This window comes from Sminthopsis crassicaudata, chromosome 1 (genome assembly GCF_048593235.1).
Source record: "Sminthopsis crassicaudata isolate SCR6 chromosome 1, ASM4859323v1, whole genome shotgun sequence".
NCBI lineage: Eukaryota > Metazoa > Chordata > Mammalia > Dasyuromorphia > Dasyuridae > Sminthopsis > Sminthopsis crassicaudata.
Window position 1 is genome coordinate 124,191,181 of NC_133617.1, and position 19,378 is coordinate 124,210,558.

At 33.1% G+C, this 19,378-nt stretch overlaps 1 protein-coding gene across 1 annotated transcript in view; it reads left to right on the forward strand.

Moving 5' to 3' along the window:
• The window catches only part of CSMD3 (CUB and Sushi multiple domains 3), a 1,577,676-nt gene that overhangs the window by 696,638 nt on the left and 861,660 nt on the right, over positions 1-19,378 (forward strand). Inside the window, 1 exon segment of the mRNA XM_074266680.1 lies at positions 10,869-10,993. Within this exon segment, the coding sequence (XP_074122781.1) occupies positions 10,869-10,993 (125 nt within the window).

The window sequence follows — 19,378 nt, forward strand, 5'->3', positions numbered from 1 at the left end:
TTTTTTTTTTAATTTTCAAAATGTACTCAATAGTTTCCAACATTCACCCTTACAAAACCTTGCAATCCAATTTTTTTTCTCTCACTCTCATTTGACAAGTAATCTAATATATGTCAAATGTGTAAAATTCTTTTATACATAGGTAATATTTCTTTTATGTCTTCACTGATTAAAATCATATCATTTTCTGATGTTGAACCATTTGGAAATGATAAGTTTATTGACAAGAACTTTCTTTTCTGGTTCTTCAGCCAACATGGCTATAGCACCCTCAGGAATAACTGTCAAGCTTCATCTCCACAGGGGTTGCATAGTGCTTGTGAGCACTGGACTAGAAGCATTTTTATTCCCAAGATCTTTGGTTCAGTTTTGGGATCTCTTTAGGGGGAATATTTTGCTCATGCTACTGGTGTTTTGACTTGCCTAGAATATGATCCCTCCTGTTATTCCCTTAGAAGCCCTTGTTAGCAGAATACTTTAGCTAGTCTGAATTGCCTACTAGGTGAGTAGCTTTTGTTTGTTAATTGATGCAGATAGTTTCCTCTTTTGCCTTGGTTGCTACTTCCCTGGATGATAGTCAGGAAGGTTGGACCAGAAGCAGGACCAGTAAGGGGAGGAGGAGGGCAATATAAGGAAATGTCATGAAAAGTGTGTGCTTCTATTCCCACAGCTTTTATGCTTATATTTCATTTGTTGTCAGTCGACCCATAGCTGTGATGGTGGGGTAGAATATGGGCTAACTCTCCACCTTGAAAGAGGCTTTGCCCCAGTGATTGTTTTAATAAGTGCAATACTTTCTGACACATTTTTTTGTTCTGAGTCTTTTTACCTTATCACCCAAAATATGTTTTTCAGTCAAATAATTCATAATTAGCATCAAGTATTTCCCAAACTTTCACAACGTATATCATTCCCTCCAACTATAATGTCAGAGTTAACTCAACACTAACTAAAATCACACCAACACAATCTGCCAAAGTCATATATCCCTCACAGTCTTGCTTGAACATTCTTTGGGGAGCTTTTTTTCTGATTCAAGAAGGTAGATATAACCCTTTTATGCACACACCCAAAGCAATATGTTACTTTAAAAGAAATTATCTTGTGACATTTATAGTTTCTCATACAATTATAGAGTTACAGAATCTAAGGGATAAGGAATATCAGAATCCATTTAGATGACTTAATATTTGGCTGAAAATTATTTCTATTGCTTGCCCAAAAATTGTCTCGCATCTCCTTGAAGACTTCCAATGAAGAAAATTTGATCATAGACTCTTTGTAAAGTTTTCATCTTCTAAAGTCCCTAGTTATTTGTCACAGGAAGCAGAATTTTGGAGGCCTTAGTGTACAACTTTCTGTTTATATGTATTACATTCCATGGCTTTTACCTTTCTTGCACATGTGGGGGCTGCAGTAGCATTTACAAAAAAATAGAAAGTTAAATTAAGGAGATAATCTATATCTCTCTATCTTGCCAACAAAATATGTGAGAAATTTTGTCAAATGATTTTTGAAAAGGGAACCAATGTAGTTTGGCATGGGTTATATTTGATAAAGACCTGGTCATTCTTAGTTCTCCTTTCTAAATGCTCATTATTTTTCCAGGAAAGATGTCAAAATTCCCAGTTTATATTTTTTCAAAGTTTATCCACTTTTCTTAAACTAATCCCAGTGCCCACTGTCTTATCTAGGACATTTCCTTTCTCTAATGCCAAGATATGTCAGAGGCAATGAATCACATCTCTCATTTTGTCTTTTCATATTTTCATAGTTTTGTGTATAGTAATCTGGGTTTGGTGCTTTGAAGTCATAAAATACAGCTAGAAACTACATGATTGTAATGCCAGAGAAAGTGAGGCAAGATAGAGATTTGAGAGTTTTAATATTTTATTTGAAAGCGAGAGATTTACTGAGACCAAATGGATCCATAGTTTGGTCCCAGGGCTGAATGAGACTATCATCTCTAAGAACCCGCATCCAGCAGCAAATGTGAGTTCTCAATGACATATTATAGCTCTTAGTTCAGGTAGCTAAGGGGGGAGGGAAGAAGAGAGGGAAGAGAGGTGGAGTCCAAACTCTGGGCAGGGACCATCAATCTAGTTTTGATAGATTGGGGGATAGGACCATAAATTCTGATGATTTAGGAGGAATTAGGAGCCAGGAAGTCTAAACTCCCCCTTATTTTGAGTTTACACATTTACAATGTGTACCTTAGAGTAACTAGCACTAAGTTATATCAATTCTAATGATAAGGACGGGGGGGTTATAAACCAGGAGGATTAAGGCAGAAAAATTCAGGGAAACTGAGGCAGAACAATTGAGGGAAACTGAGGTAGGACAATTGGGAAACTGAGGCAGGACAATTTAAGGGAACTGTGGCACAACATGATCAGCTGATTTCTTAAATTTTGTTTTCATTCTAAATACATTATTTCTGCTCCATCCTTTCAAATCCAAAATTCATCCTACTTGCAAAAGAAGTTAAAAAAAAGGGAAACAAATTGTTTAGCTTTAACAATATCATTCTTTATATCAAGTGAAATAAAATAAGTACAGCACTTTGTAAATATGAAAACCCTATTTTAAGAATTATTACTATTATTATCATATGTATTCCTTTCACCACCACCCCCAGGAAATAGTTCTACTCATTTTTTCATCCTCTTATTATTCCATGCATCAGAGAGAAAAAAAAGAGAGGACAATGACTATCCTGACTCCTGACCTCCTCAATACTTAGAGACCAAATATATTAATTTCACCCTTGCCTTAGGGTTAATCTGTACCCCTAGTGGAATTTGAAGGTATCTAATCTCTCTGCCATTGATTCTAGCCCCTACCTATTGACTTCCCTCACTTTTATGTGTCTCCTGCACCCTACTTCCATTTAGCAATTTAACTATCAGATTAGCTTTTACAAAGATATATTTATCTGAAAGGTAAAAATGAAGACAAACATATAAATGCTATTGTTTTCCCAATATTGGGGATCTGGGGAAAGGAATAATGTCTCTTCCACTATTTTAGTTACTTGGAAGGTTAGCAGAATAGCTCACTTCCTATTTAATGTAATGCCACCAAATTCCAAATCTATAGTTTTCCTTAAACTCAAATCTTAAAAACTCTCTTTTTTGGGCTTGCTGGATAGCTGGCAACAACATCCAGAAGAGAAAGAGTTCCAAAGGCCACTATGGCTCCAGTTCCTGGGTCCCAGGGTTTCCATTGCTTAAAACTAAAACTAAAAGGAATACATGAAACACAACAAAGCCCCACTCTTATATCTTGGTACTTAACAGTGTTAAAAGGCTTAATTCAGGGTGCCCAAGCTATGATTAAACAGGGCCTTTACCCTCTGGGACATAGCTGCAAAGAGAAGAAGTCTGACAGCTTTAAAAATGTAACCTATTGTAGCTATGCAGTATGGAAAAAGGCTTGTCCCTATCCATGTATAAGGGAAATACAGATTAGGTTATCCCAGAAGTAGGAGATATGAGCATGTGCAAAGCCCTGTTATACACACACACACAAACTCACACACACGCATGCATGCACGTTGCATGCATACAAATACACACATCCTATGGATATTAGCACATAATGGTTAACAGGAATTTCCACTTTCATTTCATTTTGTTTTTCAGTATTTTTTGTCACATTACAAGATCATTACAGTAGTTTCTATTGTCAGTTTCTTGCTCTCTGATTCCATCTTCTATATGTGTCGTCATAGAGGCTGAGTTTTAGTTGCATCTATAGAGGTCTATTTAGAAGACTCTTTTCCCCTCAGTCATATTTCTCTTTCATATTTCCCCAAGTATTGTCAAAGAAATTTAAGTTGCCAAAAGAAGATCAGCCTTCATACATGATCAAGTACTTATAACAAATGGATGAAAGGAGAAAATGAGAAAAATCAAACCTATCTATTTTCAGCCTTCCCTGATTTCCCTTACTTTTCTTTGCTGTTATTGACATATGATGATAATGAAATCGACTTCAGGCATATAGCATATATGGGACTATCTTACTGATAACTATCACTTATTTCCTCTATCAAAACATACTGGGTACAAAAAAAGTTGTATTTATTACACTATTACTAATTATGTTAAGATTTATGAAAAATACAAAATACAAGCATTTTTAAAGTCCATGTAAATAGGAAATTAAAAGGAAAAACAGTTGGAAAAAGTTGAAAATCTGACATACTTTAGAATTAGGTAATTATTTTTAAATCTACAAAATTTCCACTACTTTCTAGGCATATTGAATCAATTTCAGAAAAGAGAAATAAGGGGTAATTAATTTAATTTTGTTCTGATACTTTTTTTCATCATTCAAATATTATACTTTTCTAGATTGTAAATTGTATTATGGTAATTTTTCTACCCTCTCATTCTATAGTGGTAGAAACATAACCTCAGAATTGCTAATGTTCAATTACTCACTTTTGCAATTGTTAGTTTGCATGCATTTGAAATAATCCAATTTTAAAGGATTCTACAATGGCTTTACTGAGGTCATTTTGGTGATACTTTCTGTATATTGAGTATTTCCATTTTTCACTGCAGGCAGGGAATTCAGACTCTATAATTTTATATAGTATCCTTAATGCTCAGTAATTTCTTCTCACACAATGCTAATTTAGAAAAATACTTTATTGTAAGATTAGTTCAGCCAGTAGCAAGTTGGGTGGAATTTTATATCAAGTGTTAGAGCCAACTACAATATCTAACCATGCAGATTCACTTATTGGATAATGATGTTAATTCTTTATATCTCGTTTCTAATCTTAGGTATTTAATCTGTACTTTCTTCTTTCTACAGGTTTCTAAGTACATTTAATTTTCATTTTATTTTATTCTATTATATCTTTTTTAATCAAGTTTTTTTAGGTTAATACTCAAGACAATATAACAGTAAAATACTAATTTAGAAGTTATATTAAATTTTTTTTTTTTTACTTTGCTTAATTTGAAATCACCATGTGCCTCTATACTGATGGATATCACTGTAAATAAGTTTGAAGAGATAGTTGTTATCCAACATGGGCACAATGAAGGGGAATAGAGGATTTATGACTGATGCTATTATACATTTTATGCTTTTTAGTCAATTAGGTGACTTTCTTGGGCAGCTTAAATATGGGTTTTATGACACTGATAATAGCTAAATCTTGGGAAAGCATTTTCAATAGAGTAGTTTTTCTCATTTAGATAGAGAGCTTATCTTATTTGAAGCTTACAACAAGCCTATGAATAGGAAACAAGATATTCTAGTACACATTTTTAGTTAAGGAAACATATTAAAGAGATGACTAAGGACGAACATAAATGTATAATAAATCCTTGTGGAATTGGAATATGCTTCTGTCATTCACAAAGATAAGAATGTGAAATAGAATTTCATCTCAGGTCTTTCTGTACTCTAATTCAGTACCATAGCATTGACATAGATAGATGACTTAGTGGATAGAGCATGAAGCCTATAGTTAAGAAGAACTGAGTTCAACTTTGACCTCAGATACTTTTAGCTCTTAGGCAAGTCAATTGTCCTCTGTTTGCTTTGTACTAGAAAAGGAAATGGCAAATCACTCAAGTATCTTTGCCAAGCAAATCTAATGAGCAATATGGCCCACAATCATGAAGAACTGCACAATCTCCACAGCCAATGCACCAGCTTACACATAAATGTTTTTCTTTTCCTTCCATATATCCATGTTTTTATTGAACAAGCCTTTCTGTCACATTTTGATATGGAATACCTGGATAGATTTTGACTATAGGATGAGGTATAAACTTGAATAATCAATAAACATTCAGGCAGTAAATATTTATTAAGCATCTACTACATGGTAGGCACTATGTTAAGAGCTAAGGATACAAAGAAAAGCAACAGAGCATTTTCCCTCAAAAAGTTCACATCTAATGAGGGATGCAAGAGAAAACAATTGCATATAAACTAGTTATGTAAGGGATAATTTGTAGATAATTTAGAAAGTGAAGGCACTAGAATTAAGAACTCTTTCTGGAAGGTTACACCTTAACTTATATTTGAAGAAATTAGGAAAAGTCAGGAGACAGATGAAGAAGATAATTCCATCACAGATAGACAATAAATATTATTGGATTTGAGAAAAGGAATATATTATTTGAAGTAGGGTAAAGAAGTTAGTGTAATCAGACCAAAGAGTACATGGAGAGATGAAAGAGGAATTACAAAATATGGGGCTGTTGGAAAGGATTATGAAAACTTCAAGTTGTAAACAGATTATATTTAATCCTATAAGTGATAGAAAGCTACGAGATTATCCCCTAGAAAAGTTACATGCTCACAGCTAAGCTTAAAGAAGAGCAGAAAGAGGCTTGTATCAGGTACAGCAACCAGCAGGCTATTGCTATAGTCTGGGAATGAGGTGATCAGAGACTTATACTAAGGTGATAGCATGTTAGGTTCTTACTAGGTGGTAAGTAGGTACTTGGCAATTCTCTAGCTCAGATTTCACACATTTAGTTCACATCTTTAAAAGGAGTTTACACCTTTAAAGGAGTTTACACCTTTGGAATACCCACAAGCCCATTCTCTGGGAGGATAAAAGAGGAGGGCAATTGGGAAGGAAGCAGTCTAGATTGGGAGAACAAGACTTCCTGGGAAAACTTCAGAGAAGCTCGAGGAGATTCAGAGCCAGGATTCAGGAAGAAGAGGATTCGAGATTCTATCTTCCCTCTGGCTGGAAGGCTCCAGAAGCTTCCCAAGAAACCTGCTCACAGAGGAAAAGATTCACACAGAAAAGAAACCTACTCCTAGAGAAGGATTACAATTGAGAGATGACAGGACTTTATAATAGCAACATAAGAGAAATGAAGAAACTATATGTAAGAGACCTCATACAGATAAAGCCAACAGATCTTATCATCAGACTAGATAAACATGTTAAAAGATACTGAGGAGTTGCAGATGGCATCTTGCTAGTGAGTCTTAGGGACTGAGAAGATAGTGGTGCCCTCTATAGTAATAGGGAAGTTCCAAGGAGACGAATATTTTTTGGGGAGGAGATATGCTATGTTTTAGATGTATTGGCTTTAAAGTGATAACTAGAAATCTACTTCAAGAAATCTAATAGAGTTAAAAATGTAAGGGAAGTTAGAACTAGGTAGTTAGATTTGAGAACTATTAGCACTGAGATCATAAATAAATCCATGGAAGCTAATAAGATCATCAAATGAAATATTATGGAGGGAGAAGCATAGAACCCTATGGAACACCCACTGTTAGTGAGCATGACCTAAATGAAAATCAGCAAAAAAAGAAAGAAAAGGAGACTGTTGAAGTCATATAGTCAGGAGAATCAATAGAAAATACTTATAACCTTTAGAGATCATAGTATCAAGGAGGAAGGAGTGATTAGCAGTCTGTGTTTGCAAGAGAGATCAAGATTGAAGAATTTGGCAATTAAGAGTCAGCAGATAACACTGGAAAGAGCTCTTGCTGAATGACTTCAATTTTTTCTAGTAAAATATGAGGCAAGCTGGGAAGATAGAGGAGTAAAGGGAACTATGAAGATTTGAGGAAGCATGGAAAGGTTTAGACAATCTGCTATGATGAGTAAAATAATAAGTAAATTTTGGATTTGGTACAAAAAATATTATCTTGTATCAGTGAGGGCTCAGTTGAGATTTTGTAATAAATTACTAATAAATTAGACTCAATTACGATAGTTTCATGTTTTTTTTTTTTGTTTGTTTGTTTTTGTTTTTTTTCCTACCTTGACCTAGTAGAATGTGTATATGAAGATAGTTAGTTATCCAAGTCTAAAACTTATAAAGGCAATATCCATGATATGATAATAAAGAAAGAATTTTAAGCAAAGAGGACAGTGAGCTGGTTTACCCAGAGATTCAAATCCAAAGAGAAGGACAGTATGGGTAGAGTTGATGGCCCAAATGAGAACCTCCATGAATGAATATCCTGGAATGGATATAGAGCACAATTTGGGAAAAATAAAGGAAGAAGTGATCAAATAAGAGAATTTCAGCTCATGAATAGGCAAGAGATGCATTTGTAAGAAATGGAAATATTAAGAACATGATCACCTTTTTACATGTCTGAATTGGAGTAGGGAAATGTCATGGGAAATGAATAAGTTGATTAAAGAGGAGATTAGCATGTTAGAGGGAGACTCTCTTTCTCTCTCTTGCTCTCTCTTTCTCTCATTCTCTCTTCTCTCTGTGTAAAATATATATTATATATATGCATATATATATGTATATATATATATACATATATATATATACACCTCCAAATAGATATGATAGGATATTGAGATAGATGAGAGAGAGAGAGAGAGAGAGAGAGAGAGAGAGAGAGAGAGAGAGAGAGAGAGAGAGAGAGAGAGAAATACTCATACTACTTAAAGCTCAAAGGTACCATAGTGGTACCCTCATCTGATTACTTGATTTATAGAAGAGGAACCTGAACTCCAAAGAGAAAAATATAATTTGTCTAACTTCTAAAAGGTGCTGAATAGCTGAGAAGGAAGTTACAGCCATGTCCTCTAACTTCAAATATACATTCTTCATATTATTTTATGCTTTTATGGATAGACATGAACAAATAATCTCTGAGTGTATTTCTTTATGAAGAATCTGATATCTGTAAATACAATTGTTACATGAGTTTAAAGACAGAAATTTAAGATTTGATTTCATGAAAGACACTAGATTAGTTTACAATAAATTATTAAACTCATTAAAACCTTCTTTTAAACATTATGTATGTGTTTCCCTAGTCTCAGAATCATAGACTTATAAATGCTCCTAAGTTAGAAAGTAGCTGCCTATAGTAAATGAGATAAAAGTGACACATTTTTTGTCATAACAAAATTTATCCTAAGCAAAATGTGAAGTATATTAAAATGGCTTTAAAATCTTTTCAATGCTCTTCTTAACCATTTTCTTTAAGCTTCCCTTTGCCACAAACTGCCCAAGGACTTAAATTTGTAGTGTATTCTTATTCCTAACTATCAATACTAGTGTTTCTGAATTATAATTTATAATTATATATTATATATGTATATATAATATATAATTATAATTTAAGGCTTTTCTCAATAGGGACTTGGGGAGGATGCCAATCATAAAATCTATGTGAAAAATACATTTATTATAAGAGAAATGAAAATGCATGTGAAACCCAAAGAGTTCACAATTCATACATAAGAAGAAGAAAATACAAATCTGCATTAAAATAAGTTTGGCATTGAGTGGGAGAGAGGTGCATTAAAGATGGGAAAAAGACAAAAACCTTGATGGGGAGGAAGCAAGACAATTGAAAAAGCAGTATTCTTTTCCCTTGGGAACTGTTAGTCTATGAAGATATGATGATCTGCTTATTTACAAAGGCCCCAGCTGCACAAACAATTTCTCAGCCTAGTGAAAATTGACTAGTGTCTGTCTTCAAGGGACTTCTGTATACTCTGGGTCTCATATTTCTGGAAAATAGGGTAACGCAAAATCACAAGTTCAAGGGACCTTCACCCCTTGAAAAGGTACTGGACAAATTTTCCTTGCTAAAGATTATAAATAAAAATCCTCCAATACTTTTCCTGATACTCTACAACCTAGTCAAATTAATTTTTTTATTGTTCATTAATTACATATGACACTTTATCTTAAGACTCTGTGGTTTGTACTTGATGTCCCCCATGTATAGATGATTCTTCCCTAACCTCTATCAGAATATCTTTATCAGCTTTTCAGATGACATAAAGCTGCAAGAATTAGCTAAAACATAGAGAAAAAAACAAATAATGCTCATGGGAGCCACCTACTAAGTATAAACTTTTTTCTGAAGCCCTATTCCCCCAGATGCTAATGCCACTCATTAAGAACTTCATAATTTTATTTATATTTTGCATACTCTCATAAATGATTTTATAATATTATCTCCCTCAATAGAATGTAAGATCCTAGAAGAAAAGTATGTTTCATTTTGACTTTTGTATTGCCAGCTCTTAGTCAATTTTTTTTTCACAAAAGCTTGTTTATTGACTGTACATTTAATTTTTTTCCATGTACAGTTCTTTTTTTTTCTAATAAATGTATTTATTTCTAATATACATTGCTTTGTGATTCATCTCGGGAGAGAAAAATCAGAGCAAAAGGGAAAAACCATAGACGAAATAAGCAAAAACAGAAAAAAGAAGTGAACATGGCATGTGCTGATTTACATTCAGTCTTCTTAGTTCTTTTTTCTGAATGCAAATGGCATTTTCTATCCAAGTCTATTAGGAGTGCTCTGGATCACTGAACCCCTAAGAAGAACCAAGTCTTTCATATTTGATCATCACACATTCTTGCTATTTTTGTGTTTAATGTATTCCTGATTCTGCTTGTTTTGTTCAGCATCGTTTTGTGTACATCTTTTCAGGCACTGTACACGTGATTTTTAAAATCTAAGTATAATACTTTATATTATATTTTGATCATAAATTGCAAAACGGGTAATGATATTCAACAAAACTAGAAAGATATGTTAGGGCCAGGCTATGAAAGGCTTTAAGAGTTAAATAGAAGAAATAATATTATATTCTACAAACAATAGGAAAAATAGGGTTGGTTGAATAGAGGAGGCACATAATGGGAGTTATATTTAAGTAACATTACTTTAATATCAATGTTTAGTATGTAATGCAATTCTGAGGGACTTAAAGTAATGAAAACAACTAGAAAGCTGTTAAAACAATCTAGTTTAGATTCACTGCTATATGAATAACAGAATTACCTGTGAACGTCTAATTTTGAATTGAAGACTATCAATTATGTATTTTAAATGGCATTAAATTTTTATTTATCATTGTTGACTTTTAGCCTTGGAGCCACTGTGCAGTTCTCTTGTGATGAAGACTATGTTCTACAGGGTTCAAAAAGTATCACCTGTCAAAGGATAGCAGAAGTCTTTGCTGCTTGGAGTGACCACAGACCCGTATGTAAAGGTAAACCCAAGACTTTCCAATATGTACCTCTTTATAATTATTTATTTATAATTATAATAACTTATAAATTATAATTATATAATATTATATAATTATATAATTATATTATATATAATATAAATAAATTATAATAATTTATATAATTATTTCTGACTCTTTTTGTTGAATATATATTAAAATTGAGCACTTCTAGTTATACCTTATTATAACCTTTGCTAAAGAATAATTCTCTGTATAGTTTTGCTTTTCGTTATTATAAAAAGATTACTAAATTTCAGATTTTTAAAAATTTATGCTTCTTTGCCAAAATTTAGTACAAATTTATTTCTAGGATTGATATTATTCATTTGCAAAAGTGTCCAATACTTGTAAAGGAAGGATTGGTCATACAAAGTTTAATTAAGTGAATAGAAGTCAGTGGTTGTAGTAATATTGTATTCCTCTAATAATTATGGATATGCATAATTCATTTATTAATACAATATAATCCAATATTATCCCACTTATGGTAATAGAATGCTTTTTTTCAACTGTGTAAATATTCCTCTGAGTTGGCTATATGAAATGCATTTGAATTTGCATAATTTTATGTCTATAAAGAGTGGCCTGAGGTACCATGTGTATATTTGTATTTATTTAATTCAAATCTGTGATTTCATTCATGTGGATAAATTCGTAGGTGGAAACTAAGTTGAATGATGCAAAAGAGCAATTTGTCTTAGTTACAACTTAAGATATTTTCCTGCATTATGAACAGTTTTAAGCTATTTACCTGTGACCAAATAATTAAAATATGTCAGGATCAAGACAGGCCCCAGTCCCCTCTTAACTATGCAGCATTGTCTTCTCTTTCCTTCTCTCATTCAAGTTCGACACTTGTATAAATAGGATAATAGAGGCAACATAGCTGAAACAGTCATTTTAACTTTAAACAAACTCCACTTAGGAGTTTGAGGAGGGAATCGATTATATGTCTGTTTCATAAGGATTTTTTGATGAAAAAATACTTTCCTTTCAAGACAGAAGCACAAAGATCAAATGTCAATTGTTCTACAACTTAGACAGATTATTACTATAACTGCTGTTTGTTCAATGAATGGTTGAACAATCAAAAAATAATAATTTAAAGAGAACACAAAAGACTTTTTAAATACTAAACTGCAAATTTAAAGAGAAATGAATGATTCTTCATTAATTTATAATATGTAAACTTAAACAAATGCAAGTAGTGATTTCTTTTGAAGGAGTTTATGCTTTTAGGACATTATTTCTTCCTAATTTATTCTGTGCCATAATTTACCACAATCTGCTCCAAATCTCCTCCTCTATTCACAAATTTTTCATATCACCCTTCTACTCTTTCCCAGCAAAATGTATTCTTTGTTTTATTACTTTGTAACAGTGACTATCCACTATCCTGCAGCTGAAAGGCTAAATATAATGGATTTCACTCTTTACCTAGATTCTCCAGTGACTTAAGAAGTTTGGAGGGATGACTCAAATATTAACTGTCATCCCAATTTTAGGAGATATTGAACTCTGTCCCACTTCCATTTAGCCACTTAACACTCAGATTAGATCATCTGAAGGAATATTTACTTGAGTCATATTAAGATTAAGATTTTACCTTCTTTTACATCTCAACACCTCTTAATGTCATCTCTCATTCTTTCCTGTTTTAATCTATTCCCTAATTAAGACGTAGCCATTCTCTTGGCCAAGTCCAACCCCTATGCTTTTAGTCCCAAACTTTTTTATCTACTCTAAAAAGTTGTCTACATAATCATCCCCTCTCATATTTAACATCTTTATAACTATGGGCTCTTTTCCTCCTACCTTATAGCATGGCCAGCTTTCATTTATTCTTAACAAAAAAACTTTCTTCTGACTCTCCCTTCTCAACAATCTATTATCCTTTATTTCTCCATTATACATGCTCCGAGAAAATAAAATTATACTAACTTGTTCCACTTCCTTTCCTGTCATTTATTCATCAATCTTTTGTGATCTATTTTCAAAATTTAACATTAGCTTAACATTGTTATCTAGTATAGAAGGCTGGAACTCTGAAAAGGTGTACTTGAATCAGGAACAGCAGAGTACTTAAGGCTAAGTACCTACTCAATGTGAGATAATGATTCTATAAACATATACTTGAATGATTTGGTGATGTGATAGCTCTCCTCAGGATTGACAACTACTGAATGTGGTGTGATGAGGTAATTGTAGGGAAGGATTAGAGGACTGAGGGAGAGAGTCAGAGTCTCTCAGTGCCAGCATGCTCAGCAGGGAAGACTTCAGGTTCCAGACTACAGAGTCTAGGATCCATCTTTGACAAAACACAAACTTTTGACAAAAAAGGAAGCTTGCCTGCTTCCTTCACTTCTCCTCCTAAAGACCAAGGACTTTGCTGATCCTTAAGCCCTCCAGCAAGCTAGCCTGGATATACCTAAGAAGTTAAAAGTGATGTAATGGATGATCTTTGCTTAACAATATTTTTCTCCACAGTGTATGATGCTATTAAGTGCCTCTCATTCTGAGTACTCACTTCCCTCTGAGTTGGAAGACATATTCCTTTCCCTACATTTATTTCTTTTCCTCAATCTCCTTTTCTGGATACCCATTTAAATACCATCTCCAAACTGTTAGATGGCCCATAATCTCAGTCATGGACCATTTTTTAAATTTTTAAAAAATTTTAAAATTAATTTTATAATTATAACATTTTTTGACAGTACATATGCATAGGTAATTTTTTACAACATTATCCCTTGTACTCCCTTCTGTTCCGAATTTTCCCTTCCTTCCCTCCACTCCTTTCCCTAGATGGCAGACATTCCCATACATATTAAATATGTTATAGTATATTCTAAGTACAATATATATGTGCAGAACCGAATTTTGTTGTTCTTGTTATTGTTGCAAAGGAAGAATTGGATTCGGAAGGTAAAAATAACCTGGGGAGAAAAACAAAAAAATGCAAACAGTTTACACTCATTTCCCAGTGTTTCTACTCTGGGTGTAGATGATTCTGTCCATCATTGATCGATTCCAATTGGATTAGCTCTTCTATATGTTGAAGATATCCACTTCATGGACCATTTTTTGATCTCTCTATATATTCTTTCTTGGTGATCAACCACTTTCCATTATCTATCTCCTTTACTTTTATATAATACTTGTCTCTCTTCTGTTCTCAATTCTTTTTGCCAGCAGCACTTTGGGCATTTTACATCCCCTGAACCAAACAAATTACAATTGTTCATTCTTTCATTCCTTTTTTTTTTTTTTTTTTTTTTTTTTTTTTTTTAATTTCAGCAAGTCCTAAAAGTTTCTCCTTTAAAATGACTTTCTCATTAGCCTTTGATTTCCATTCTTGTGTCCATTCTTAAACCAAATTCTCACCAACTTATATTTAAATTATGGAAATTGTCTCATGATTAGAAGTCACTTTAATTTTTCTACTTCAATCAATGTACTTTTCAATTTTGTTTTCTAACTTAATCATTTGTTATACCACTCTCATGTTGTTTGTTCAACCAACTACAATGCTATCTCTTATATTATGTTTAGTTCCTAGTTTTATGTCCCATGGCTTCTACAGAACCATCCCTCCTTATCCTTCTGTTTTCCTCCAGTAAGCTCCATTTGCATCATAAATTTTTGCTGCTTATGCTCAGGGATACACACAAGCAGTAGCAAAATGGCTATCAGAGAGAAAGGAAGAGTGGGGTAGGGTGGGGTAGGGGAAACTAAAAACTAGGCTGGTTTTCTGGAGGTCTTGGGATCAGCCTTCATTTCAGCAAAGTAATCACCATGAGAATAGCCAGGGATAAAGTCCAAATTTTTTATTGTCTCCTAGCCTGGGACTCTGCTAGTTTTCTGGAGGCCCTTCGGTCCAGCCTTGGTCTCAGTGGGGAAAGCAAGAGGACAGGCTACCCACCACAGTGGTGTGAGATGGAGTGAATCTGTCTCTGAGGGCTTGTGGTCCAGCCTCCAGCCACCACAAAGGTGGGATATGGAAGAATGAGTCTCTGAGCCCAACCCTGGCTGAGTTTTGACGCAGCTAATATGTTCTATTACAGTTAAGTCCATTCATCATACTGAGTATAAACCAATCATTATATCACTAGGGAACTATTATTTGTTGTAAGATTAAATCAATCATACTGAACCAGAGAACTATTAATCACCATGCTAAACTAGATAACCATTGTCTCATCAATTCCACTGAGTTAGTACTTTGTAAGAATCCTTTTTTCAAGTGCAGAATTCTGGTCCATAAAAGGTATATCATATAGCAAGCACAAAAAGTAATTAATAATTTACATGGCTGTGTTCCTTTGGCTCCCATATAATGTCAAGATCTAGAAGAAAGTCTCTTAGCACAAAAGAAAAATTCTTACTGGAAACTTTATATGAGAATGTGATCTAAAGTTACAGATGGATGAGTCATTAATGAAATACCCTTAAAAATGAGATCACACGTCCATTAAAGTGTAAGAAACATAATTGTAACTAGTTGTGTCAAATATATTCTAATCTTATCTTCTCATGTAAAGTTTAAGTTCCCGAAGGTCGAAGATCATATCCCCTACTTCTCTACTTTTTATAACATCTAGTAAAGTTCCCAAAATAGGTTCTCAGTCAACACCAATTCATTGATTTAATTTACACAGTTATCTATTTTTTCATATTAAGTATCATGAAACAAATTGTGTATCTCCCTATGATTCAATAATCATAGAAATGTTTATGGTGTGTATCCAGTGCTTCCATGGATTCCATGAGTTTTGGTGATGACTTTTTTATTGTATATGACATACTGCTTCTGGAAGATAGTGACATATATGCAGGATTTGCATTCAACAAATATTTACTAAGTTCCTATTATGTGACAAGAATTGTAGAGGTCATGTCATTTGCCATAATATGTTCAAGATGCTAATTATGCTATAGAATTTGTCTCACAAAGCACATTGATTTTCTGAATATTTTAGAGATTAATTTAATGAAAGGTCCAAATTTCTATCTTTTCCTGACATACTAAGCATTTCTTTTATGGATAATCAAGTAAAGCTCTCCTGTTCAGTCATGCATCTTTGAGTATATACTGGATGGACATGAAGAAAATGACTGTCAGAGTCATGGATAATTTGCTTAAATTAATGTGAATAATATAAAAAGAAGCAAAAAGAAATTTCAAAGAGCTGTGATTAATTTCAGTTTTTCTAAACTGTATAATAAGTATGAAGCTTAAAAAATAACGTATTTTTTAAACTTAACTCAACTTTGTAATCTCCTGCCCCCAGTGCTTTATATAATACCTTGACCATCTAGATGTTGGGAAATCTCTATTGAATAAAGAGATTTTAGGAAAACAGAATTAAAGGGCAAAAATAGCTTTCATTATATATCTGTGCCTGGAGATATATGGCTATAGGAAGTCATGCAAAACCTGAACAAAATGGGAATGTTTACCCAAAAGCAAAAGTGCACCTGCTGAAATTTGCCAGGCATGATAGCAGCATGGCTAGAGACAGAATATCAAGAGGCTTTCTTGAACAGTTTTGCCTTTTTAGCACAATGGAATACTGTTAGAGAGATGATGCATATTAAGAAAGTTATTAGCAATTAATAAAGTGACATATGGTAAAAAGACAAACAAACAGATGGTCTGGATATGGCACTTTATCACAGTAAATGAGTAAATGTTTCTTGGTGGTCATTATTTTTGTTCAAAACACTACTTTGACATTTTATTATGTTGTATTCATTAATGAATGATTTTTACTAAGCTCTAAAATTAATGAATATTTTAATATATAAATCACTGATATTTAAGATGTCATCTAAATATTAACTTGAAGAAATATTAGCAGAGATGGATTTATTTATTTTTATTAGGAAAGGTGGGGCAGGTAGTGTGATATAGTAGATATTGAATACTTATTTGGGTAAATCTGGGTTCTATTCCTGCCTCTGATATTTACTAGCTTTATGACCACAGGCAGAAAACTTTTCTTTATGATATTTAGAGAACTCTCTAAAAACATAAATTGTAGAGAGTTTCAATGAAATCAGTTATTGCTGTTGTTTTATTTTTTTATTGTGATGAATATAATAGTTTTATTTATTTGGTCCAAATTAGGAATCTCATTAGGCTAGAAAATTGGCTGTATAATAACTCGCAGTTTCTGAAGAACAGGGTATCATTGTAATTTATAGTCTTTAGAGACTTGGATATGTTAAATGACTTGTCTCCATGATGAAATACCCACTGTATTCCAGTATTAGTATGTGAATCCAGATCTTCTAATACCAAAGTGAACCTTCCATATAATATATAATGATACCTTTAACTAGTAAAAATAGGATGTAATATTGGTTAAATACTTTAAAGAATTACGGAATTATACATTTTAAGGATGCCTTTTCACCAAGGAATAGATTAATTTAGACAATTAGGATATGTCTAATGTGAGTCAAAAGACTTTGCAAATATCTTATTTATGTTAAATTACTCAAAACACTTGGGAAAAACTTGAATTCTTAAGGAGCATGAAAACATTAGGGATCTTAGAAACTTCTAGTGATTATAAAGGTTATAAAAGAAGAAAGTTTCTACCACAAAAGAGAGATAATATGCTATACTTGATTTAAGTAAGAACACATGTTCAAAATCTGTCTCTGTTACTTACTAGCTGTGAAATGCTAAGTAAATTATTAAGTTTTTCTGAGACTCAGTTTTTTCATCTATAAAATGAAAGAGCTGAACTAATTGTTCTCTGGGGACTCAAAGTTCTGGAGCCACCAGTGCTTTATGCTTTCCATTGGTATAGATTCTACAATTCTATGTAAATTCAGAGTAAATGAATGGAATAAGCATATGGAAAAATGTTCCTGATAACTTGATATAATAATTTTACTTCATTTCTACTGGCCATGAATATAAATCAGAAATACATCTTACAGAATTTCTTAGTTAATTGATTGATTACCACAAATACATTCCTTTCAGGCTTTAACCCAAACATTAAGCTCATTCTCATTCTTTTTGTTCTTATTCTTCTGAGAGTAAACAGAGTAGATGTGAAGATGTGAACAGACCAGAAATTGGCAGCTGGTGACAAATAAACAAGGATCATAGTTTTCTGGAGCTTCCTTGAGGGCACTAGAGAATCGTTTAACAGTTCATTATGGCACTAAATTGAAAATAAAGACTATGTTACTAAAGGAGGTGGAATGAAACAAAATTTAAAATGATTCTGGCATTTGCTAAAATTTTCCCTGGAACTAAGCAAGGCATCTTGTTTCTTTTTAAGCCATCTGAGAACAGTTGACAAAGGACTAAATAACACTCTAGTGTTCCTGAATGGTGCCTGCTCTATTTTATCTCCAGGGAGTAATGTACTCATTACATACAAGTTATACATATGATGTACATGTTTGACAGAATGTTAAAGTGCCCTTTAGGTACACGATCATTTCACTAAAGGAAAACACCACCTCATCAGGCACTCTCACTGGGCACATACAAAAAGACAGGAATACATTTTCACACTAGAAACGAGAGATGAACTCATTTTAGAAGTTGTCATGTACTGTCAGCTGGAAGTGTGTCAGAGTCACTCTGGAGATAAGTATTTCTCCAGGAGAAATGAAATAGGGTCACAAATGAGAGTGCTGACACTTCATTTACACTCCAGCTGTCCTCTGCAGCCACTGTGAGCTTATTTACCCAAAGGAAAACAAGATGAGACAAAAGTCATTTTGCAAAATGGAAAATACTTTTATTTATATAAAATCAAATAGCAAATCAGGGCTTTAGAGGACATGAATTGTGTTTAAAGCTTGTCAAACACAGATTACCATGGGTAAACCACATCAAACTTTCTTTTTTCCAAGAAAAACTGTTGTGTGGCCAAAAGAACCCACCTATTATGTGACTGCAGTCCACTGGTTAAATGTTTTAATTAATTTTTCAATGAAAAGTAATATTTTTTCCTGAAGCCCATACCACAATGAAAGACAGTCCATTGACTTCTTGCTAAGAACTGATTCACATGCATAATATTAGGAAAAATCAAAGTTAAATAGATACTTGATGAATTTCTGGGTGATTCCTTAGATCAGATCATGCTTTTTAAAGCACAAATAACATTTATTTTTTAAAGAAAAATATCAAAGACTTTTCAAAAATTCTTTATTTACATCATCTTATTTCTTGCCTTTCTGCCACCTAATTGTATCTTTCTTACAAGTTCAACAACAATTAAACATTTTTTAAATAGGGAAAATATCCAGCACAACTAACCAACACATCAATCAAATCTATACTTTAAGTTCTTTTCCACACCATTTCAAATAGAAAACACTATTCCA